Source organism: Sciurus carolinensis, chromosome 2, assembly GCF_902686445.1.
Source record: "Sciurus carolinensis chromosome 2, mSciCar1.2, whole genome shotgun sequence".
NCBI classification, from domain to species: Eukaryota; Metazoa; Chordata; class Mammalia; order Rodentia; family Sciuridae; genus Sciurus; species Sciurus carolinensis.
The window spans coordinates 121976598-122003234 of NC_062214.1; the positions used below are offsets into that span (position 1 = coordinate 121976598).

General features: G+C 36.2%; 2 protein-coding genes across 2 annotated transcripts; both read left to right on the forward strand.

Annotated features, from left to right (window-relative positions):
* The first annotated feature begins 6928 nt into the window (after window positions 1-6928).
* LOC124976476 (olfactory receptor 4Q3-like) lies at window positions 6929-7883 on the forward strand. The gene is given in 2 exon segments (XM_047539343.1): window positions 6929-7054; window positions 7056-7883. Coding segments are annotated over 2 exon segments (948 nt in total). The 5' UTR covers window positions 6929-6934.
* A 9876-nt stretch (window positions 7884-17759) lies between these two features.
* LOC124976477 (olfactory receptor 4S2-like) lies at window positions 17760-19006 on the forward strand. The gene is made up of 2 exons (XM_047539344.1): window positions 17760-17767; window positions 18040-19006. The coding sequence occupies exons 1-2, from the start codon at window positions 17760-17762 to the stop codon at window positions 19004-19006; spliced, it is 975 nt and encodes a 324-aa protein (XP_047395300.1).
* The last annotated feature ends 7631 nt before the right edge of the window (window positions 19007-26637 follow it).

Genomic DNA, 26637 nt, shown 5'->3' on the forward strand with positions numbered 1-26637 from the left:
TTACTTCCTCATGTCTAATAATATTAAAAATGAAAAAATTATGAATTAAAATAAATTGAATATTTTGGTGAGTGATAGTGAATGATTCTAATAAATATTGATTCAAGAGTAATTTTGTTGCTCTATTATATATTCATCCTATACATAATTTCCAACATTCTTTGTTAACTTTAAGACCTTAGACTAGCATTTAATTGAGTTAATTAATTAAAATGTATGGATACTTAGATAATTATTACTAAGGTAAAATGAAAAAACATTAATGATCAGGCATATTATTAATTTGCCTTCTTTTATACATCACAGAAAACTATCATTTAACAGTTTGATAGTATGTTTGGTTACTCACAGACCATGTTGGGTACAGGTTTATTTTTACCTTTTATTTAAGAAATGTGAAAAAGAATGTTTTACTACAGGTGTTCATAAAATGTATGCTTATTGCTACTCTCTACTAAGATGCTTCTGTGTAACAGACAATTGTCAGTCATCAACCTTGTGAGTTTTTCTATGTTCTAGAGGAAATAGAACTTATTACTTTGTTTGAAAGTTGTAATTAATATGGACAGTTGGGGCAATATTAAATATATCATTGTAGGGAAATATAAATAATGTACAGGTGAGATAATGAATGTCTTTTTATTTATTAAAAATTATAATTTCTGCCTAGTGCGGTGGCACATGCCTGTAATCCCAGTGTCTTGGGAGATTGAAGCAGGAGGACCTCAAGTTCACAGTCAGTCTCAGCAAAAGCAAGGTGCTAAGCAATTCAGTGAGACCCTGTCTCTAAATAAAATACAAAAAAGGGCTGGGGATGTGACTCAGTGGTTGAGTGCCTCTGAGTTCAATCCCTGCTATCCCTAACCTCCAAAATTGTAATTTCTTTTAAATAATAATATTTGTGTGAGAATGTAAAAGAAAATTTAAAAAGACAAACTTCAAGGTGATTCAGTGAGTTATAAAAGTCTGAAGGAAAAAAAAAAAACAACAACTTCATTTGTCTTAAATTATCAGCAAATAATATTTTCCAAGACAAATCTTAGGTTAATTTTCTAGTTCTGTTCACTGAAAATATGGTAAGGGTGAAAATGTCAATCAGGCTTTTGGAAATTTTGCTTATGTTGAAAATTATGTGATTGTTAAATTTTTTTAAAATCTGGAGTTAAAAACCAATGGCCTATTAATTCCTGATGAAATGTCTAGATTTGAACCTTCCTGAAACCAACAATTCTAAGGGCCTTGGAAGCTATTGCTGATAGAGTTGTTACAGGAGATTAATATTCTATGTTACCTGACTTTTCTAAGTCATGGAGGATCCTGCACCCAGCTGTGTGCATCTCTTCCTTCTCCCCCTGAACTTTCACCTTGCTGGGGATAGGAAAGTTCTGAAAACTAGACTGATGTGAGAACTCCTTCTGCAAAAGAGAAATGTCTGATACTATCTTGCTGGTATGCTTGGCCTCCTGTCTTTATCTTAGAATAAATTGCAAGCGTGGGCTCCTTGGATCTTGTAACTGTAAGTTCAGTGTAGAAAGAAAGCAATAACATGTTAAAAATTGTACCACATTGGCTCTGTGTTAGTCAACTTACTCTTTTTTTCTTTTCAGTGCTAGGGGTTGAACCCAGGATTTCACAAATGGTAAGCAAGTGCTCTACAACTGAGCTATACTTCTAGTCCTACCTTATCCTTAAGATTAAACCAAACAATTGTGAATTCTTTATTGTCATGTCATATTAATGCAATACTAAGCTTCTCTACTTTCTTCAAGTGATAATGGCCAGCTCGCCTCTTCAAGACAATGATTGTACTGCATATGTAGAAATAATGCCTTCCACAAAACTGGTTTGGTATTAGTTCATAGCCTCTGCAGGGCCCCACTTTACAAGTAATGAGGAAAGTTATTTCCTGGTAGGCCAAATACCTTAGAAAATACAGAGGATATGAAGAAAAAAAGAAATTCATTCACATTTAAAGTTACTGTAGCAAAACCTAATGTATATTCATGATTTTAGTTTTCTAATCTCTGAATAGATAAGTAATAAAATCAATAAAAAACATTCTCTGGGATTATAAAGATATGAAAATGCAACACTGGGTACTCATGTGACTTACAGAAGTTATTTCTTTGGCCTTAGTGGTTGAAATGTGATTTACTGTCTGTATAAAAAAGAGATTTGTTTGTATTAATGAAAAATTCTTGCTGCACATGTATAAACCATTTCAGACAAATAAAATTTAAATGCAACAAGGTAAAAACAATGCAATTCAGAGTATTTTTGGAGGCTATGATAATTTCTTCACCATTTAAGAAAATTTCTAAATAAGGCAAAAACAGTGATTATGTGAGCTGTTGATGGCATATTCAAATATTGCTTAACAAGACTGTCTACTGGTCATCTGACTCTAGAGGTATGTAATTTTGTTTAACTTACTATTTGCTGTTCATTACTATTTCTGAGATTTTCAGACATTTTATAATTATATTTAGTTATATGACATAAAAAAGTTCCAATTTTTGTTGATATCCTTTTATTCATGCTAGAAAAGATAAACCCAAATATTAAGGTTGCATTGCCCTTTAAGGCATTAATTGGATCACACAGAACTTTAAAAATTTATTTTGTGTTCTTTTTGTGCTTAGATTATTTAAAATCACATATTTCATATTCTCCTTTGAGCTGATTGTGTTATTCTGCTGTCTCTCATTAATGAGATAAATACAGTTTTTGACATATGCTCCTCATCTATTTATGAATTATGTTTTATGACATTTAAAATATTGTACTTTGACAGCAACAATTTATAAAAAATATTCAATTACATTATAATGACAGCAGTTTTGTTTTCTGGGTGGAATCCACGTGTAGGTGCCAGTAGATGAGCTGCTCCAGGTGTCAGGTCACTGGGGTGTTTTATCAAGGCTCCGTAACACCATGAAGGACGTGTTTCTCCTTCAGGCTCCAGGGGTAGCTTGGTATTGAGCCTTCAGCTTCTGCCACTCTAAGGCACACGGTTGAGACAGAAACCAGTGGGAATCTTCTTCCTCAGGTACAGATTGAGACATGAAAAATGAGTGGCATACTAAGTCCCAAATTAATCACTACAAAGTAAATAAAAGGAGTGGTCTGTTATGCATCAGGTCTGACGGTTTCAGAGCCTACAGGGTCAGTTTTCAGGCAAGAACTGAAATGCCGACAACTCAAACAGCAGCAGCCGCCTAGGGAATATCAGGGCTCATTAGGCTGAGCGGTGGTGTGAGGACCTCGAAAACCTCAGCTTCAACAGAGCTCTAGGGACAGAAGATTGTTCCAATCCATACAGTCAGACCTCAGTGAGGGCTTGGCTTATAAGGAAGCAGTTCGGGTACAGACTGGGCAACGGTGATGGTCACCTGATGATTGCTCATTTTCGGAGTTTGAGACTGTGAGAAGGGGCCTGGTGGGATGAATGGCAAGATCTGGTATTCCTTCCTTGAAGCCACATAGTTCCTGACAAGCAATGATGTAAGCGTCTCATACAGGTTGATTCATAATCCACTCGCCTCCCTGCTCCTTCTCTGTCTTGGACGTCTTTTTCATTTTTATGCTTATCATAGTCCATGTTCTTTTTCTCTGTAATGCTGGCATTCATCATTTTAAATTTAAGTGATCATTTGAGCTTCGGTTCTAGGTTCATACACTTAAAACATTCACATAGAAATGAAATTCCTATAGCATCGAAGAATTTTGGGGCTAGTGGTATACTGGAAGGCGATTACAAGGTTTGGATGTGATAGGATCAATTTTAGATCTCTGGTGGCACTGGGTTCATGAAAATATTGTCTTAAGACTACCTGATTCACTGTGGACCTCTAGACTGCTCTGATGCTGAATGCCCTTGTCTGTTCACAGCCCACCGGCTAGAGAACAAGGACTTTGGGTTACTTCCCCCAATTTCTCCCCCTTTCAGCAGGGAGAAGTTTGGAGATGTCATCGCCCATTTTTCCATAGAAATGGAATGTAGAAATTGACATTGGGGAAATGTGACAGTGGTCTACATTAAGCTTTGAATATAACCCTTGCTGCTCTGAAAAATAAAAAGTAACTAATTCTACTAATTCACCTCAGACCCTATTTTCCATTTCTGTAATTATTTCATTTGCTTTTGCTAAATCTTCTTTATGCATTCCAAGTGCAATTTAAAATTCAACATTTCAAACAAGGCCAAAATGTTTCTAGCAGAGATTATGCCCTTCTTGGGAAGAAGTGTTGCCATGGGTGTCAATTTCAAGGGTACCATTTTCTTGGTGTTTCAAGAGAAATTAGAAAACACAACTTACAACTCCAAAAGGAGTTAAGATGGCATTTAAACTCCAGCTAGAAAATCATTTCACATTGTTGGTGTGGTCAAGCTTTTTCCTCTACTAACACTTTTAATTTAACATAGATGTAAAATAGCAAAATATACCACATTTTTTGTTTTTAAAACACAAATGTCATGATGAGAACTTTACTATCTTTCTTAGTATTTTTCTCATAGACCTTTCTCGTCCTATGTTCAGGAAAAGTACAGACTAGCCACTCAGCTGATCATGTGTAAACCCTGGGTTATTTGAGGAGCTTTATTTTTGTTCTTTTCCCTTTTGGCAGTGCAGGCCTTCCCAAAAGACTTTCATTTCTCATTAAGCATTCTAAATTTCTTTGGCCTATTTTGTAAACTAAAAGTCAATTCTTTTGCTATTCTTAGGCCTTGTAACATGAAATGCTTGATAGGACTTGGTCCTTCTGCTAAGACAGTGATAATAAAACTGGCATTTTTGAATGTGTCTCCTCTGACCCTGCAGAGATTTGGCAAGGAAAATGTTTCTAAATTGAATTTATTTCTTAGCTGATAAATAAACATAAAAATTGTATATATTAATGGGATAACACACAATGCTTTGATACATGTATGCACTGTGATTTCACAGTCAGGTTAAATATATATCTGTCTTCTCAAACATTTATCATTTTTTTAGGATGCAAACCTTCAAAATTCTTTCTTTTACTATTTTGAAATGTTGTTATCCACAGGAATAGCACATCTTGCCTAGTTTTTATCTTATGTAATTGTAAAATTTTGAAATCACTATTAATCAAAATCTTTAACAGTAAATATCTAGGAACTGTCCAAATATTTATAGTACTGAAATCCCCTGATATTAAATAAGACTATAGAAGTAGGTCATAAACTAGGGTTTAAAGATGATTTGTAGTAATTTGGGTATGCTTTGTATACTTTCTCTTGTTTAATCCACCTTTCTGATTTGTTTAATTTTGATCTTGTCCACTTAAATAAACAATTATCTTTCTTTCAATATGTTCTGTGGCAATAACAAGGGTACAATACATCTTTCATGAGCTATGTTTTCACATTAAAAGCAATCACAGTTTTTTCCCAATCATATTCTAAGACTAAGTAACAAAATGTTCTGGATTATGCTTTTCCACCTTTTTTTTTTTCTGGTATACAGAAACCTATTTGCTATCTTTTAAACTTTGTTAGACTTTTTCCAGTTTACACAAGATAATATTTAAAATGAGACCCAGAGTTTCAATGAGAATTTGATCCCTATTAAGTGAACATTTTAGAAAACTAGAAAGAACATCAGAATACCTTTTCCTCATGGAAAATTTAGAATCCTTGTGCTATCTGAGGGGTATTGGTAAATTCCCAATATAGCACAGCTCTGGTACATATGACAACAAATAGTTTCCTATCCTGTAGTTTTTGCTTTATTTTCCAATTGGTTCCAGAAAGAAAAGTTGTTCCTTCCATTAATTATGAAGTTAGAGAGTTAGATGAACCTGGCTACATAGGCAGGTGAAGAGGATGGCCAAAAAAAAAAAAAAAAAAAAAAAAAATTGTGACAGAGGCATCCAAAAGTTGCTTGGGCTCAAATCGTTCTCACACCTGCTTATCTTGAACTATTGCCTTAGAGAAGGACATTATTGAGAACACTTCTTGTCATTAATAGTTTTCTTTTAGGAATTTATGTTCTTTATCGTCTATGCAAATCTCTGACACCAAGTATAATGCTTTTATCAAATATCTTTCTCTGAATAACTTGAGAGAACTAACTACAACATGGAATAGGTAACTAGATACGGAAAAGTACAAGTCTTATCTCATTTCATATTTTGCCTAGAGCTGGTTGTAGACAGACTATTGTTTAATTTAAAATGGAGGCAACTACTCTTAATTACTTCAGCAGAAAATATGTGTCAATGTTCCCTGAGTTTTTATTTGTAATTCAAGATATTCCCATCCAATATTGGGTCTGAGTGTGAGTGTAGAGAATGAGAAAATGGACAAAATGATGTTTTAGTGTATCCTTTACTTTCTTATGTGTAAAGAGTTGTTGTAAGAGTCCAGAAAACCTGATGCTGATTCTTCTTACTATCTTTTTGTATAAAATGGGTCATGGTGCTCTTTTGTGCATGCCTCATTGTTATGAATTATTGCCCTTGGTATCTTTTCTTGATGATTAGTGTCTTCTAGTCATTACCTTACTCACCCTGAGTTGGATACTTCCCTAAGCTTTAAAGATAAATATTTTCATTATTCTGACCCTGTCTCTATAAACTCCCCAATCTCTGTGACCTGGAATAATAATAATGATAGTAATAAATACAAAGAACACAGACTCCTTTTTCATTCCTTCCTAATTGATTCATGTTTCATAAAATAAACATTTACAGTAAGTGCTGACCTTTGCACAACATAGAAATTCATTGTTGACAAAGCTCTCCCTTCGATTTGGTCAGTCATTGAACTTCCGTTATGCAGTAAGCACTGTGGTGTAGATATAAAGATGAATAAAAATTTTTCTTCATTTTTTCCTTTTGTCTAATTTAAATTTTCTTGTTCCAACCCAATTCTTCTTTCTTTAGGTCTTTTGGTACTCTTGGCTTGATGAAAAAAGGAAATGACTCTAAAGTGACAGAATTTGTACTTCTGGGTCTATCATCCTCCTGGGAGCTACAGCTATTTATCTTCTTAATATTTTTGTTGCTCTATGTTGCAATTGTCCTAGGGAAACCTGTTGATATTGGTAACAGTGCGAGCTGATGCTCACCTGCTCCAATCTCCTATGTACTACTTCTTGGGTCATCTCTCATTCATTGACCTGTGCCTGAGCTGCATTACTGTGCCCAAGATGTTAGGGGATTTCCTACAGCAGAACAAGACTGTCAGTTTTTTAGGATGCATGGCCCAGATCTACTTCCTGCACTTTTTGGGAGCCAGTGAGATGTTTCTGCTGACAGTTATGGCCTATGATAGGTATGTTGCCATATGCAATCCTTTGCACTACCTGACCATCATGAACCGCCAGCTGTGTCTTCAGTTGGTTTTTGCTTGCTGGTGTGGGGGTTTCATCCACTCTATCACACAGGTCATTCTGGTCATCCAGCTGCCTTTCTGTGGCCCTAATGAACTGGACAACTTCTACTGTGATGTTCCCCAGGTCATCAAGCTGGCCTGCATGGACACCTATATGGTAGAGGTGCTGATGATCTCCAACAGTGGACTGCTGTCTCTCGTCTGCTTTTTGGTCTTGATCTTTTCTTATGCTGTCATCCTGATCACCCTGAGGACTCGCTTCCGCCAAGGCAGGAGCAAGGCACTGTCTACCTGTGCCTCCCACCTAACAGTGGTCAGCCTGATCTTTGTGCCATGTGTATTCATCTACTTGAGGCCTTTCTACAGCTTCTCTGTGGATAAAGTATTCTCTGTGTTTTACACAGTGATCACTCCTATGTTGAATCCACTCATTTACACTCTCAGAAATGCTGATATGAAGATAGCTATGAAGAAGCTGAGAAAAAAGCACATGGCATCCTGTTGCCCTGTTAAAAGATAAGCAGGAAGAGGTGACTTAGAAAACATTTTTTCTTGGGACACTCTTACCTTATTCTGTACATGTATGAAAACAATTCTGGTGACTTCAGTGTAAGACAAGGTAACATAGAATTATAATGAATCCCTCTTGATAAGAGTTGGGAGACATGGTGGCTATAAGTATGAAGCAGGGAACTCAGGATTATTTACTGGCTGACAAATGATGGAGGTTAATTGAATGATAGGGTCAGAGAAACCTTCTATCATTCTGTCTACAAGTCTTTACTTATTCAATTCATTTTACTATGTCTCTACTCCAGTGAAAGAAGACATTACATCTCCTTTTGTGTCCTGCTTCTACAGGGTTTAAAGAGTCCTAGTGTGAGATCTTCCTGACATTTCATCACAATCTTTTTTGAGGCAGTGTGAATTCCATTTTTCCTTGCTCTAACGAAGCTTGTAAACAATGTTGAATTCCCCATACATTAGAGTTTACCAAGGAACTGTGTTCCATACTGTGCCAAATTTTAAAAATATAAGGTCAGATGACTCAGGTGAATGGACATGTGCTCTTCATCATGTTTGGGAGTGAAGGAAAGAGGCCTGGGAATGCTGGGGTCATGAAAGCCGTCCCTGTGCTGCTGCAGAGAATTCTCTGGAAGAGGCATATCTATTTCACTCTGAGTTTTTCTTTACGTGAAATTGTAGTGGGGTCAACTTGATGAACTTCGTAATATTTGAGAGCTCTGGGCTCTAAAGAAAAAGAAAAAGAAATGACCTATTGTTTGAAGCATTCTCCCTGTCCCGATGTGCTCATGGTCATGACTCCTGGGTCACGCATGTGCTCTGAGGAATAGACAATATCACTGAACTTCATTTTTACCAATGAACTCAGAGTTGTAAGCCACTTGCCCAAATTGCTTAGAAAAAAATGTAATTAACCAAGAAAGTTAGTAATTTTAGACAATTGAGCTAATTTTTTTTTCTCCTCAGAAAAATGCATTTATCCAAATTATATGGACTAATTTCTTGATTTCTACTATATCTGTACAGGAGCGCCAGAACTATGAGATCCCTAAAAAAAGGTTCACTTAATGTTTATGTTCAAAGTTATCTATTTGTGATGGAAGGCTCCTTGCAACTTTTATGACTATGGAAAGATATTTATTCTATTTGCTGAATATAAAGATAATGATAAAATTTTTGCAATATTTTTATATTTTCTCACTTTATTCCCTAATCAATGACTATGGAGAAGTTTTTCAGATTACTTAGTTGAAAAATGTACCTAAAAAAGAAATATCTGAAATTCCAACAATTACTAGGATTTTCTAGCTAATTTGCAATATTCTCGGACATGTAAAAGCTATTTTTGTATTGGAACAAATCAGGTCTTTTCAGTTTTTGTGCTGAGACTTTATGTTTAAGAAACTGTGTATGAATATATTTGTGTATATGAGTTTTGATACAGAAGGATTCTTCACAGACCAGGATCATGATGGCCACTTGGAAATTTCAGCACAGGCCAGGTGAGGGCATCCCTGGCAGAACACCTGCCCCTCTTTCTGCTTTACTACATTCAACATTTCAACAGAGGCTCTTTGCCTACAATGAACACCCTGAAGGGCAGAAGAACACCCTGAAGATAATATCCCAAAGAGTGGGAAACTGTAAGCCAGAGAGTACTGTGTGGGTTGACAGAAAGATTTAAGTGGTGCTGTGGATCAGCCAGGCACATTGTAAAGACACGAAGCTTCAGACTCTCTGAATCAAGGTGACTATAACATCCCTCTTTCCTGATGTTCCTCTTTCACAGGAAAATTTGGGTCTTGTGAAATCATTTTAAATGTCTTGTTGATATCTGGGGTTGGCAGCATTATATTCAGAAAAGCAAGAACTTCTCATATTGTCTTTTGCAGTTTCAATCTTCAAATATTTGCTTAACCAATGATCTATGTTAAAATTCTTCTTATTAATAAATAAATAGTTCACACTTTTTAGACTGCACAGGATTGGTAGTGTCTGGGTGTCCAATGCAGTGGTTTTCTGCTCAGATCATGGCCATCTTCCAGGGGCTACATGAGCCTCTTCTTTGGGTCTGTTCTGATAGTGGATCATATCACTTGTGTGTGTACCCCTAGACTAGGCAGTTGAAGAACACTGTGTAAAGTGTGTGGCAGGGCGTGGACGTCTGGGTTGCAGGATCCACATTAATACCCAAGAGGCTTCTTGTGATAAATTGGGAACCAGGAGAAATGGTGGGCTGGAGGCTGAGGGCCAAAAGTCTGCTTTGTTCACATGGCCACATTTTGGTGCAGGAAATTCAAGGATGTTGAGAATTTTAAATTGGAAAATGATCCTCCAGTAATTATGAAAGTATGAGATGATAGTTAAATTTTGTTAACTTGATTTGAAACTTTCAGATATATGCTACTTGGGGTCCTCTTGCCCTGTGTTCCATAGATATTTTGGGTGGGTCTGCCTCTTTTTTCCAGCTTTTATGACCCTCTGGTTTACTAAAATAGCTAAAAGGAGACAAAGTCAAGTCTAACTTAGGAAATCATGAGAGAATTATTGATTTCATATTTCCAAGATGCATCATGGTAAGTAAGACTGTCCACATTTATAGTCTTATCTCAAAAGTACATGTTGTGTGTGGGCGGAGGTTGTGGCTCAGTGGTAGAGTACTTGCCTAGCATGTGTGAGGCCCTGGACTCAATCCCTAGTGCCACATGCACACACACACAAAATCAGATTAAAAACTTAAATATAGTATGTAATATAATTATGTGATATATACTCTAATTATACAATGAGAAGATAATAAAACATATTTAAGTTCTAGATTATGATTTACTACCTATTAGCACCTGAGTCATCTTCACTGAAATATTTATAGAATTAAAAACTTGAGACTTAATGGGTTAATAATTTATTATTATGGGTTAATAACTCATTATTAACTGGTTATCCTTTCATTAAATTTACAACCATTTGCTGTGTCTGGAAATGTGGTACGCACCTTGAGTCTTCCCCCTAGGATCGACAGATCACCCAAATATCAATTATAGAATCTCTCAAAATCCAACAGAGGGTGGTAACATGGCCCTCTAAAAGAAGATGTGAGCCCAGATGATGGGGGTGAGTAGAACAGGGAGGTTCAATGTACAAATTCCAAAGTCCAATGACCACCTTGGGCTCCAGCTTCACCCCTTACCAGAGGACCAGTGACTTAACCTCTCAGCATCCCTTTGTTTATACAACAAAGACAATAATAGCATCTACCTCAAAGGGCTCTCAGAAAATGGGACAAAACAATACTTGGTAAAGTTCTAATAAAAGTATCTACCTATGGTCAGAATTTGATAACTGATGGATTATGTTACTATTATTACTTATTGTTCTAGAAAATTAAAAGGGAAGCAGGCCAAAAGAATAGTAGAGTTGTTAGATTCTAGAGAACCACAAGGCAGAAAGATGAACTTGATCCAGGTCACTGCCATGTGACAGCAAAATTCCTAACATTTCCCTAGTCATATTGAAGCAATCTTGACACAGGAAATTTAGGATAGGTGATACATGTGCCCTCAAAATTATGTTTAAAAAGTCACATTTTAAGTGCTTTTAAAATGTTCTGGTTAATAATACACTTCCAAGGCTTTTATGCAATCATTTCTCAATTTAAATAATAAAAAATTAGAACAGTTTGAGATTTACAGAAAAGTTGCAAAGATAGTACAGAGTGTCTATATACCTCAGGCCATTTCTCCTCTTGTCTTACCTTATTATGTCATATTTGTCATAGCTAATGAATCAATATTGATGATTATTATTAACTAAACTCCACCCTTTATTCAGATTTTATTTTAATATTTTGCTTAATGAATAGGCTTCCTTGAACTATTCATTTTTGACATATTATCATGCCATTCACTGAAGTATGTGACACTGTCCATCTCAAAAGAAATTTGAGTGGAGAAATCTGATAAAAACAAAACTGCCACAAGTAGATATGTCCCTGTTTAAACAAGACCTCTATTTGTAACTTAGAGAGTCCTAGAGGAATAAAATGTTAACAACAAATGGCACTCTTTTTTTGTGGTAACATGGTAATCATTTTTTGCCTCAGAAAATCACTCTAACCAAAGTAAATGCTATATTTGTTATGACTATATCATTCAGACATTTCCAGTGCACTTTTAGACTTCACCTGAAAGTTCATGTTGTGATTTAGTGATGAACTTTATGTTAAATTTCAAAAGTATAATCCTCAATTCCTGTGAAGCCCCTTTGACATAAATCCCTTAGAAACACATTCATAATAATAGGACCAAGGCAATGTCTTCTAGGTGACTGCAGCAAAATTTTAAACAGGGTAAAATATTTTAATAGTTTAATAAGCAAATAAACTATTCTGTGATTGGGTTGGTGATGAGACTAAGCATTATCCTTTTCCTGCTCTGTCCCAACTTTGAGTTGTTTATGCAAAACTGTGGGAATTGCCTATTTATTAACTAGTTACTTGTCAAGCAGCCTTCAACATAGTTTTGCAAGAAGTTATGTAGTGGAGATCACACTTGCCTAACAATAATCTCTAGGTGCCACCCAACCACTTGCTCAGCAATTCCCTCAGGGTTCTGATGGTACATAAAAATTGCTGTGAAGTTTCTTCCTCTGGGCAGCCAGGAACACAGAAGGAAGCTCCTGTGGACAAAAACACCAGAAGCCGTGGCATGGATGGAAACTCACAGAATTTTATGAGAGAAATAGGAGAGAGAGAGAGAGAGAGAGAGAGAGAGAGAGAGAGAGAGAGAGAGAGGAGTGAAGGAACCCAGGATCTTAGGCTGTAGGAAAGGACGCAGGCACATTCCCAAAAGAAGCATCATTTGTTTATTGTACAGATCTCCACCTTTTTGTGTGAATATTCACATTTTTATCTCAAAAAACTTTTTTTGATCTGAGATCTCAGGTTGTTGAATCTGTATGGTGGACCACACCCAAGAAGGCAGCCAGAGTGAGCTTCCATCTGCAGTGACCCCTTAACCGTGGGTGAAAGAGGCAAGGACAATTTTCATTGATTCAAATTACATTCAAGGACGAAGAGAAATCTCAAAATTCTTTGCTTGCTTTTCAATATCTGTTCTAGTAATTCCACTAAGTAACTCTGGAAATAGTTTATATTACAGTTTAAAGGGCAAATTAATATTATTTCAGTTGGAATTTTGTCCCAGTTTTACCAAGAACAGTGAAACCTAGGTAATTCAATTTCCTCTCTGTGCTTCATTTATTTTACCAATCATTAAATGAGAGACATGAAATCAAGTGATCTCTAAGATTTTTTTTATCTATATAAGTATGTGACTTACATAATCTATGTCCTCGTCAGAGGATTTGGGGAGGTCATTTAAAGGTATTATTCTAATATGAATGGGTTTATATCAGGTATTGAGTTTTATTTATCCTTTCATGTTCACATTCCAATACCAGACAATAGAGAATGTGCTCAATACATATTTGTTAGGTGAAAGGATAAATTAATATTGGTGCTGCATAAAACAGAATATCAATGACATGATACCTTATTTCTTTAAAAAAATCTGCTTGCTCAAGTTATTATTCCTTACCTTTTAGTTCCATACAATTAATAGTTTTCTCAACTGTGAACCATGAGAGGAACAGGTTTTGATTGATTGATAGTAAATTAATGTTGAGTGCCCAGAGATATGAAAACAGACACATGGGTCATCATGTCTAGTGAAGGATGTTGAAGTCAAGGACACTATTGCTCAATGTGCTTTACATCGGGTGGAGCTTGCTGTTAGGACGAGATTCAGAATGCTTGCTCTGTCTTTTGTAACTCACCCACTGGAGGAACTAAGATTAAATCTTTTTCTCAGAGGATTTCAGAAGATGCCCTTCCTCCTTTTCTCCCTTTCTCCCTTCCTCCCTCTTTCTCTCTCTCTCTCTTTTTCTTTCTTTCTTTCTTTCTTTCTTTCTTTCTTTCTTTCTTTCTTTCTCTCTTTCTCTCTCTCTTCTTTTCCTTTTTCTTTCTTTTGTTCTTTCTCACATTCTATTTTAAATAATTTAGGCAAGCTCATGGAGTTTAAAGGACAAACTTGTTTCTTTAACACACAGATCCCATTATAACTGGTATACATTCTCTGACTTTGTCCTGGAGAGATCAAATTTGACCTAAGCACCTAGACAGGTCAGTGGAAATGATCAGTTCCATAGAGGTGGTGGCACAGAATTCAGATACCTGCTACTGATGATCCTGAAATGCCAGCACTAAAGCGATAATGATTAGATTTGCATGTCACTTTTATGTGCGTTGTCTAATTTGATGCTTACCATGGGTGGCGTTATTTCACAGAAAAGCACTCTGTAGTTGACAGAAGTTAATAAAATTGTGTTAAAGTTACAAAGCCTGAAAGAAGAGATGGATGGAACCATGAGTCTAACCCATTTGTTCTCTTTTTAAATCATGTGTTCTTTCTCACAATGAGGATAGTAGGAAGATTCTGAACTCTAGACTTTGATTAATTTATGACCTGATGAAGGAGATCCTAGATAAAGCTGAGTTCCTACCAAGCAGGAAGATTAAAGTGCCTTCAAATCATCTTCGGATATCTTTGCTTGAACTTTTAAAGAAAGCTATACAGGAATATGAATTATATTTCCTATTGCTCCACTCAAAGGAATATATGTGCCTTTGAATATTATATATTCAAAGGAATAAATAATATTCCTGTGACAGGAATTAGGTGATGAATATGGTGAGGAGGTTAGTGTACTGAGATCACTGCTATCGGGCCTCCCATTCTTCCTCCAGTCACCAAGTTCTCCAGGAGCTAAGATATGTAAAATGATGACATATTCACTCAAAGCACAGCATGTATGTTAGTGTTTTATTTGTGATATATATTTACTTCTTACAGCACTTTATGTGACATGTAGTATTCTTATTCATGATTTCCCCTTTGTGTGTGTGTGTGTGTGTGTGTGTGTGTGTGCTGGGAATCGAAACCCAGCTTTTGCACATGTTGGGCAAATGCTTTACCACTGAGCTACACCCCCAGCCTACATTTCACTCTGGAGAAAAACTGAAGCAAAGGAAAGTTAAGTAACTTACCAAAAGCTATACCATCAGCAAGAGGTAGAGCTGGAATTTGAACCTTGGCAAAGGCAAACTGAGTTCCAGGTGTCCTCATTTTTACTTCCTCTTTTTAGATTGGTTCTTTTTAGTTAAACATCACAGTAGTCTCCATTTTAAAGACATCCTCTTTTTAGCTTTTCTCCACCACTTCCCATTCCAGTTGCCCTTTTGCTGTGATATAATCTTATGGTGCTCTGAATTATTCAGGACAGATTTCAAACTCCTCAATTTAACTCACGAGAACCTTTATGATCTGGTCAGATCTTCTTTTCAGTCTCATCTCCAGACACTTCCTTGTGTGGATTCTGTTCTGAGTCAGATCAAGCTGGTTGGCATCCTTCAGGGAAGTTGTCATGATTTGCACTTCACATACACTGTTCACAAGGATTGGAATGTCCCTCCTGCCCTGTCCACTCTTCTGTGCTCACATTCTCAAACCGCTCTGAACTCTCTTCATCATCAAGTCAACTCTAACTCATTTTTCATTCCACTTAGTATGACCTCTTCTGGAAAGGCGACCCCAGCTCTCCTGGGCTACCTTACCCTTTATCACTGACAACCGTGATAGTTTACCTGTGGACCTCCTCCATTTGATTGGGAACACATGTCAAACGAAATAATCTGGATTAACAAGCAGCATCACATCACTTGCTATTGCAACTCCACTGTAAGTTTACTTTGAGAAAATGTGGGCACAAACTGCATGCTATAATGATATTGCCAGTTGCAACTGTGTTCTTGTCTCTAAATAGTGTATTATAGTTAAAAACCCAAACTCTTCACAATTAGCACAATATTCTTTGGAGTATTGGAAAAGGTTTAAGACTTTCAAACGAGAGAATATATTTGGTAGCTTGGATGCCATCAGACCTAGCACACACGAAGTTGTTAAGAAAATAAATTTAAAAGTTCTATTACATAGGTTTAAATACCAACACTGCCAACTGCTTGCTCTATGAATCTGGTCATGTTTCTTACACTCTTTGTGCTTCAGTTTCCTTATTTTTGAAAGGGGTAATACTGATAGCCTGAAAATACTGATGTACTCTTTTAATAAGATTGTTATAGGAATTAAGTGAATTGTTATATAGAAAACAGTTAAAATTATATCTGGCACATAGTAATCACAACTTAAGTGTTTTCTATTTACCTAAACTTTCCTTTTTAATCTTTATGATTTTCCTGTTGGTGATGACTAAGAAAAATTTACCTCTTCTGGTATGGTGTACAAAATATTCAAAGAATTCAGAGATATGAAGCGTATTCTACAACTGAAGGACTTTGCACTATAAAAGAGCAACTGAATTTTTAAATTCAGTTTTTCTTATGACAGTTTTTCTTATCTATCATATATTTAATATTTCTATAATTTATTAAAGGGGTGTGCATTATGTGCATCTCTGACCATTATGTTGGTCAATTTACCAAATTTCTTTATCCTTTGGTGCTTTATTTTGTAAAATGCAGATAATAAAATTATGATGTTATGAGGATGAGGTAACATCGTCAGGAGTTTAGCACAAAAGCCTGCATATAGAAGAGTGTTCTGTAAACGTTGACCAGTATTCATAGTATCCCCATGTTAAAGAGAGGAAGATACTATAGTTCATTATTTCAGGAATAAAGTTATATAAAAATTTTAATAATTTCTAGTGTTGCCTAACTTTTTAATAATAACTGAACAGGTCAAATTCTACTTATAGAGATCCTACTTTATAGATTCAAATTATAAAGAAAAATAATAAATACAAAGAAGTTACACTGATGATCTCATTTAATTCTGAAATGATAATTTCATCATCCATCTTTTATGGATGAGAAAACAGATTCAGAGAAGATAGATTTTTACCCAGAGTAATCCAGTTGATGGAGAGATCCCAACTTACACCCCTCAGCTCCTGGACAGTGTTCTTTCCACTTTCCATGCTGAAAAGTTATGTTCTTAGCAAAGATGGAGAATAGCTAGTAGTTTGCAATATATCATAAAAAGTCATTTTTATTTTGAAGAACTTCTTTAGATTTTGTCTCATGATCTGTCTTTTTTAATAGTTCTTTTCTGATTATTCTTATTTAATATTTTTATCGGAATGCCTTAAGCACTCCATATACACTTTATAAAATGGTATTGGACACTAAGTGTTTTTAATCACCATTTAAGTATTATCTTTATGGAAACTTTTATTCCTAATTCTTATTTATGATTACATGGACAGAGTTATCTGGGTCTTCTTCAAGTCGTAGGGCTTGAGAATGATATGAACCTCAACATTTTAAAACTTTTCCATGCTTTAGAGAAGCATAGGACAAAATATTTCTCCATATAAGTTAACCACTCCTCATGTGCCCCCTACTGGCAAGTGAAGAACTTTTCACGTGCAGGTCAAAGGTTAGACTCACACTCCCCCAATGCTGACTTACAAGCAGGAGTTGTTTGTAAGCAGGAGGCCACTGTCTGTGTTGTTCTCAGACATTGAAAATAACTTAACTTTTAATTACATTGAAACTTTAAATCCAATTTAAAAGCTGTAAATGGAGTTGTCTTTTCTTGGTTAAATAAACTGTTACTTTTTTAACATTTACCTATATTATATTAAAAATATTTGTCCAGAATTTTAGACATGAGATCTCAGATTCTGAATTTTTGTTTTTATCTAAGGTCTCAAAACTTAATTTATCCATTTAATAAATAATTTAAGTTTTTTCATTCCAAAGAGAATCCTTGAGGAGAAGGGAGAGGCGGAGATGACAGGGTAGGTAAGAAGGGAAGTGGAGGAAGAGAGAGGGAAAGGGGAGGTGTATTCTTGTTTGCGAGAAACTCAAAATGGAAAACTAAATGGAACAAAATGTTCAATGTGAGTCAATAAAATTAATGAGAAAAACATACATAAACCATGTTCAAAAAATATAAAGAATTGTCTCTTCCATATGTAGAATTACTTAGATATTTTCATGCAATTGTTCCTATTACATTTGCCCATGCTTACAGTGGTTATATCTTGTGTTTATTTTTGCAGTGAACCAGAGCCAATCCCAGTTCTGCCTGGGGCCCCATGGAAGTAGTCAACAATGTCACTGAGTTTATATTCCTGGGACTTTCCCAAGACACTGGGATGCAATTGATACTCTTTGCCGTATTCCTTTTCTTCTACATCGTGATCATGGTGGGAAACTTACTCATTTTGCTTACAGTCTTTTCTGATCCCCGGTTGCACACACCCATGTATTTCTTCCTCAGTAATCTGTCCTTCGTGGATATTGCCTATTCCTCAGCCACAGCTCCCAAGATGATTGCAGACTTTGTTTCTGACAAAAAGACCATTTCCTACTGGGGCTGTATAACTCAGATGTTTACCTTCCACTTTTTTGGTTGTGCTGAGATTTTTGTTTTGACCGTCATGGCTTTTGATCGTTATGCTGCCATCTGTCACCCCCTCCGCTACACTACCATCATGAGCACCAATGTTTGCACCCTGTTGGCATCACTGTCCTGGTTGGGGGCCCTGGGTCATTCTTTTGTCCAGACTCTACTGACCTTTCAGCTGCCCTTCTGCAATGCTCAGGTCATTGACCACTACTTTTGTGATGTCCACCCGGTCCTAAAACTTGCCTGTGCTGATACAACCCTGGTCAATATGTTGGTGGTGGCCAACAGTGGTCTCATCTCTCTGGGGTGTTTCCTCATTCTTCTGACCTCCTACACAGTCATTCTATTTAGTCTTCGGAAACGGTCTGCAGAGAGTCGGCGCAAAGCTCTCTCTACCTGTGGATCTCACCTGACAGTAGTAACTTTCTTCTTTGTTCCTTGTATCTTTATTTATCTCCGCCCATCCACTACTTTTCCACTGGATAAGGCTGTGTCTGTGTTTTATACCACCATCACCCCGATGCTAAACCCACTCATCTATACTCTGAGGAATGGAGATGTGAAGAATGCCATGAAGCGTCTGTGGAGCCACAAGTTTTCTTTAAAGGAGAAGCAGAAGAGATAGTTTGTCAGAATTGCAAACTCAGAGAATTAGCTGGTACCTTCAGTGGTCCCTAATTTGTCAAAAATTTTAATGATAGTCCCTGAAACTGTCTTGTACCTTTCATCCAACAGAGAATTGCTTGAATTTACTTCATGGTGGGTTAAACTTAAACTTGTCCACAGAGGCAAGGTCTACCCTCTTTTATCTATAGTGGAAAACCTCCTCAGTATTTCCTTTCCCTGCCTCAAATCACTTTCATTTACATGAAACACTCAGTAAGCTACAATTTGGCGATTTAGGATGGCATTATGAGGGAACGATGTTCCCAAAGAATCCGATCGTTTACCTTAGAAAAAGTAGAACTTCCTGGAAGCTGCATTCCCTCCTTCCTGCTTTCTTAGTCTTTCACACAAATATCATAAAATCTAGTAGGGGAGATGGATTTATAAAAACTAATTTTACCATAATATATAACAAATATAGACATAGAAATATATGCTGCTTGTGATGAACAAGTTAATACAAATTGAAGAACTGTTCAAAGAATGGTTTCAGTCCAGGACAAAATTGAAGGTATTTTACATATTTTGAGATGGTGAGCAATATTTAAAAAGATCCTTTTGGAGAATTTTAGTACTTTCCCATTTCAGTACTATATTAATAGTTTTACTAAAGCAATTTCACTTTCATTTTCCCCAACACACAGACTAGATTAATTAAAACAAAATGAATTGGTGTTTGAACTTTTGAAAAGACTAAGTCAAAAAGATGTGGTTCCATTATAAATTTTGGTTAGAACTGTTTTCAATACTCAAAAAGGACAAAATGGAATAAGTTCATTTTGTTTCTGTGGTTTTATTTGTAAAGTTAGAAAAAAGCTGGTTGTTCTCAAAAGGTATTTTTATTCTGAGGAATTACTTTGGATCTCGTCTCCTATCTTTCAAGAGTTCAGAGATGTTTATTTTTGTCCACTGCTTATTTCCTGTATGCTTTATGAAACCCGGTATAAACTTACAAAACTTTATCAGACATTTATTTTTGTTTTGTTGTTAGTGATTTCAACCTCATTTCTACAACTTAGGAAGGGCATAAATAATGCACATTGCTTTCCATTCTAAATGTATTGCACAGAGATGGCTCCATATCAGGTACCTGTCAGTTTTTCCAGTTGTTCTCCCAGTTTCCAAGGCTCCTTTTATTTCCCTTGGTAACCGAGACCTGACTATGGTGGTTCTGGGGAAATTCTGAATTGTCCTGTCTCTCCTTGGCAGCTGGGTGTGAACAGGGGATGTCAACAGAAGCTGTGGGGGCTCTTTTGAGAACTCTCTGAAGTGGTTTCTCCATACTTGAGACCTCCCAGACACCATCACCATTAACATTTAGTTTTGTTGTAGTTCCTTATACTCATTTTTCATTTGCCTTTTCCTGTGCCAAAAACTCACTTTATTATAACACCTGATGTTTTTAAAGATAGACAAGAAACACTGAAATTGTGGTTAAAATGGCAAGTTACATTAGGCATTCTTTTCTCTCTTAAGAGCTAAGTATAATAATGTAAGCAACAACAATAACAACAGTGGGGGGAAAAGTTTGGATCAACAAGAACAAAGAAGACAGGACAGGGGTTAGAATAGCAGACAAGACCCCAAAAAACGTTTGGAAGCGAGAAGACAAAGAAATGGTCAGAGAAGGCTGACTCTAAAGGACCAACAGGTGAATGCTGAGGAGAAAGTCACCTCCTGGAATTCCCAAGGTGCTTTGGACACCAGGACACGTGGTCAGAGGAATGGGGAGGTTCAGGGCTGGTATGGAGACTAAGAGAAAGGAATAGTTCACTCTCCTGTCCTCTCTTTCTATACCTCACTCCCAGCTGCCAACAGAGACATATGATTCACAGACAGAAAGTTGTCAGGGCTTTGAACAATGTCAAGATGGGCTGGGGGAGCATGGAAGCCTTGATTTCCATCTCCTGCACCAAAACAAATATCCTTCCGCTGTCTTCAATTTCTGTTCCTCCCTGTGTCAACTACAGTTGTCACCTAAAAAGTAAGTGCCTTTGGCTCCTCCCTGCATTGTACGCATTTTTTTTTTTTTTTTTTGATAGCAAGGATTGAACCTGGGGGCACTTAACCACTAAGCTACATTCTCAGTCTTTTAAATATTTTAGTTAGAGACAGGGTCCCGCGGTGTTGCCAAGGACGGCTTTGAACTCGCAATCCTCTTGCCTCAGCCTCCCTAGTCTCTGGGATTACAGGCGTGCACCATGCATTGAATTCTTTTTTTTTTTTTACAAAGAAAATATAGATGTTATTTTACAGACCAGATTCTCAACATATTCAGTTTGGGTCTGAAAAACTTTGAAATGATGAGGATAATTGTCTTAGCAGCCCCATAAGGTATTTATTATCAATCCCAATTTTATTTTATTTAAAAAAATTTTTTTTAAAGTTTTTTACAGACTGCATTTTTTTTTGGGGGGATACATGTTGTTTCTGTTTGTACATGGAGTAACAGCATACCATTTGCATATTCATACATTTACATAGAGTAATGATGTTTGATTCATTCCATTATTTTTTTCCTTCCCCCACCCCTCCCACCTCTCTTTTCCCTCTATAAAGTCCCTCCTTCCTCCATTCTTGCCCCCTCCCACCCCCCATTACATGTCATCATCCGCTTATCAGTGAGATCATTCCTCTTTTGGATTTTTGAGATTGGCTTTACTCACTTAACATGATATTCTCCAATTTCATCTATTTGCCTACAAATGCCATAATTTTATTATTCTTTATGGCTGAGTAATATTCCATTGTGTATATATATATATATATATATATATATATATATATATATCACAGTTTCTTTATCCATTCATCAATTGAAGGGCATCTAGGTTGGTTCCATGGTCTGGCTATTGTGAATTGAGCAGCTATGAACATTGATGTGGCTGTATCTCTGTAGTATGCTGATTTTAAGTCCTTTGGGTGTAGGCCAAGGAGTGGGATAGCTGGGTCAAATGGTAGGTCCATTCCAAGTTTTCTAAGGAATCTCCACAGTGCTTTCCAGAGTGGCTGCACTAATTTGCAGTCCCAACAGCAATGTATGAGTGTACCTTTTTCCCCACATCCTCTCCAACACCTATTGTTGCTTGTATTCTTGATAATCGCCATTTTAATTGGGGTGAGATGGAATCTTAGTGTAGTTTTGATTTGCATTTCTCTTATTACTAAAGATGGTGAACATTTTTTCATATGTTTGTTGATTGCTTGTAGATCTTCTTCTGTGAAGTGTCTGTTCATATCCTTAGCCTATTTGTTGATTGGGTTATTTGTATTCTTGGTGTAAAGTTTTTGAGTTCTTTATATATTCTGGAAATTAGTGCTCTATCTGAAGTATGAGTGGCAAAGATATTCTCCCACTCTGTAGGCTCTCTCTTCACTTTGCTGATAGTTTCCTTTGCTGAGAGAAAGCTATTTAGTTTGAATCTATCCCAGTTATTGATTCTTGCTTTTATTTCTTGTGCTATGGGAGTCCTGTTAAGGAAGTCTGATCCTAAGCCAACAAGATGAAGATTGGACCTAATTTTTCTTCTATAAGACGCAAGGTCTCTGGTCTGATTTCGAGGTCCTTGATCCATTGTGAGTTGAGTTTTGTGCAGGGTGAGAGATAGGGGTTTAGTTTCATTCTGTTGCATATGGATTTCCAGTTTTCCCAGCACCATTTGTTGAAGAGGACTATCTTTTCTCCATTGCATATTTTTGGCACCTTTGTCTAGTATGAGAAAATTGTATTTATTTGGGTTTGTGTCCGTGTCCTCTATTCTGTACCATTGATCTACCTGTCTATTTTGGTGCCAATACCATGCTGTTTTTGTTACTATTGCTTTGTAGTATAGTTGAAGTTCTGGTATTGTGATACCCCCTGTTTCATTCTTCCTGCTAAGGATTGCTTTAGCTATTCTGGGTTTCTTATGCTTCCAGATGAATTTCATGACTGCTTGCTCTATTTCTGTAAGGTATGTCATTGGGATTTTAATTGGAATTGCATTGAATCTGTATAGCACTTATGGTAGTATGGCCATTTTGACAATATTAATTCTGCCTATCCAAGAACAAGGGAGATCTTTCCATCTTCTAAGGTCTTCCTTAATTTCTTTCTTCAATGTTTTGTAGTGTTCATTGTAGAGATCTTTTACCTCTTTGGTTAGATTGATGCCCAAGTATTTTATTTTATTTTTTTGAGGCTATGGCAAATGGAGTTGTTTTCCTCATTTCCCTTTCAGCTGTTTTGTCACTTGATATAAAAATGCTTTAGATTTATGTGTGTTGATTTTATAGCCTGCTATTTTGCTGAATTCATTGATGAGATCTAGAAGTTTTCTGGAGGAGGGTTTTGGATCCTCTAAATATAGAATCATGTCATCCGCAAATAGTGACAGCTTAAGTTCCTCTTTTCCTATTCGTATCCCTTTAATTTCTTTAGTCTGCCTAATTGCTCTGGCTAGAGTTTCGAGGACAATGTTGAATAGAAGTGGTGAAAGAGGACATCCCTGTCTTGTTCCCGTTTTTAAAGGGAATGGTTTCAGTTTTTCTCCATTAAGAATGATTTTGGCCATGGGCTTAGCATAAATAGCCTTTACAATGTTCAGGTATGTTCCTACTATCCCTATTTTTTCTAGTGTTTTGAGCATGAAGGGGTGTTGTATTTTGTCGAACACTTTTTCTGCATCAATTGAAATAACCATATGATTCTTATCCTTAAGTCTATTGACATGATGGATTACGTTTATTGATTTACGAATGTTGAGCCATCCTTGCATTTGCATTGAATTCTTGATCCTGTCTCTTGCTCTTGTTTTGCTGTGTCAGTGTTCCATACTCAAAGACTACCTGGGAGGTAGATTTTATTAATCTTTGCATGATTTAAAATGTTTATTCTTTCTTCTTGAATCTGATGGCTGGCCTTGTCCTATACAGATTTTTAGTCTAAAAATCTATTTGAAGCACCTCTCCTACTGTATTCTAGGTTCAGTTTTGCTATTACAGTATTTAGATTTTTACTTATTTATTTGTAGCCAGTGTATTTTCTCTTTCCTAATGATTTTATAATTTCTCTTTCCTAATGATTTTTATAATTTCAATCTCTAGGGTAATAAATTTTTGTGATAATGTGCCTTAGTATTTTTGAAAAATAATTGAGCTGGCGCTCAGTAGATCTTTCATGTCCAGAGCCTTAAACCTTTGGTTCTAAAAGATTTATTTTCATTTTTTCTTTTAAATTTCTCCCTTCTGCTTTCTTTGCTCTCCTAAAACATATGAGTTGAGATCAACATTTTTTAGATTCCACGTATGAGTAAGATCATGCATTCTTTTTCTTTATGGGTCTGGCTTATTTCACTTAACAGAATGTCCTCCAAGTCCATCCATGTTGTCACAAATGACAGAATTTCATCTTGTTTATGGCTTATTAGTATTCCATTGTGTATTTATGCCACATTTTCTTTTTTATTAATTGGCTGATGGAAACTACAGCTGCTTCCATTTCTTGGATGATGAATGTGAAAGTACTGCAATAAACATGGGAGTGCAGATATCTCTTTGACTTAGTAATTTCATTTCCTTTTAATACATACACACATAGGAATTGTTGGATCGTGTGGTAATTTTCTTTTAAGTTTTTTTGAGGCATCTGTATTCTGTTTTCTATAGTGGATATATTAATTTAATTTCTTACAAACAGTGTGTAAGGATTTAGTTTTTACACATCTTCATCAGCATGTGTTATCTTGTGTTTTTGATAATAACCATTCTAAGTTAAGTGAAGTATCTCATTGTGGTTTTGACTTGCATTTTCCTAATGATTACTAATTTTGAGTATTTTTCATATATATTTGTAGGACTTCTTTTGAGAAATGTCTATTAGATCTATGGTGCATTTTATTTGATTATTATTTTGTTTCACTGTTGAGTTTTTTGACTTTATGTATTCTGAATATTAACTTCTTATTAGATATAATGTTTGAAAATATTTTCTCTTATTCTGCATTTTCTCTTTGCCCTCTGAATATTTCCCTTTCTGTGAAGAAACATTTTTAGTTTGATAGAATTCTATTTATCAATTTTTGCTGTTCTTGCTTATGTACTTGGAATTATGTCCAAAAAAGGCCTTACCCAATCCAAAATTCTGAAATATTTGTCCTTTGTGTTTTACTAGCACTTTCATAGTTTCAAGTCTTACACTTGAGTTGATATTTATAACTGGTAAGAGATAGAGGTTATTTTATTCTTCTGCATGTGGATATCTAGATTATCTAGTACCATTTTTTTGAAATGACTGTCTTTCCCTCTTGTGTGTCCTTGGCTCTTTTGTTAAAAATCACTTGATTGTAAATGCATGCAGCTATTGTTGGACTTCATCTTTTGTTCCATTGGACTACGTTTCTCATTTGTTTCATTTGATTTCCCTTGACTGTTTGCTTGTTCATTTGTTTTTTGACTTTTGAGTTATGGGTCTCACTATTTTGCCCTGATTTTACATCCTGGGTTCAACAATCCTCCAGTTTCAGCCTCTTAAGTAGCTAGGACTACAGGTACATGCCAACATACCCTGCCATGTGTCTGTTATTTTGAATTCTTTATCAGGCAAATCACAGCTATCCAATTCTTTGGGGTTGGTTACTAGAGATTAATTTTGTTTCTTTGGTGATGTCATATTTCCCTGTTTTGTGTTTGTTATGGTTTAGATATGAGGTGTCCACCAAAAGATCATGTGTGAGACAATACAAGAAAGTTTAGAGGTGAAATAATTGGGTTTTGAGAGTCTTAACCTAATTCCTGCATTAATCCATTGACATGGATTAATTGGGTGGTAACTGTAGGCAGATTGGGTATGACTGGGAAAGTTGGTCACTGGGGGCATGTCTTTGGGGTTTATATTTTGTCCCTGGTGAGTGGAGTTCTCTGTGCTTCCTGATGAATTGCTTTCCTCTGGCCCACTCTTCTGCCATGATATTCAGACTTACCTCAGTTCCAGAGCAATGGAGTTGGCCATCTATGGACCGAGGCCTCTGAAACCATGAGTCCCATAAAAACTTTTCATTTCTACATTGTTCTTGTTGTACCACACTAACCACAATGCTGACTAAAACAGTGGTGGTCTTTGGTTACAAATCTCAGTGACAGAAGTTGCCAGGAAACTCTGTGAAGTCAGCTGCTATACCCTGCAGCAGAAATTACTCAGACTCCTTGGTGGTGAAATCTGTGGGTGTATGCGGTGACTGCAAGGTGTGCTGAGGTCCTCAGTACAGAGGGTTAAAGGAGTCCTGTTTAGAGTAGGTATTGGAGACCACATTGGTTCTCACTACATGGCTGATACGGATGGTCCTGATCCTTTCTGTTTATTCCAGCCATTGCCATACCACTATCATGTGTCAATTTCACCAGCAACATGAATAGGGTGAAACTGAAAGTTTTGCATGGGCATTGTCTAGTAGGCTGGTTAGACTGATTATTCACCTCACTTTCCTTTTGAGGACAACACACAAGCCAGGTAGTTTTCTCTCTATGCTGAGTACTTCCAGATTGGGAAATAAGATCATCCAGGCAAAATAAAACTGTTCTCCAATTTCTTTGCTTGGTGGTTCTTGGGATTTT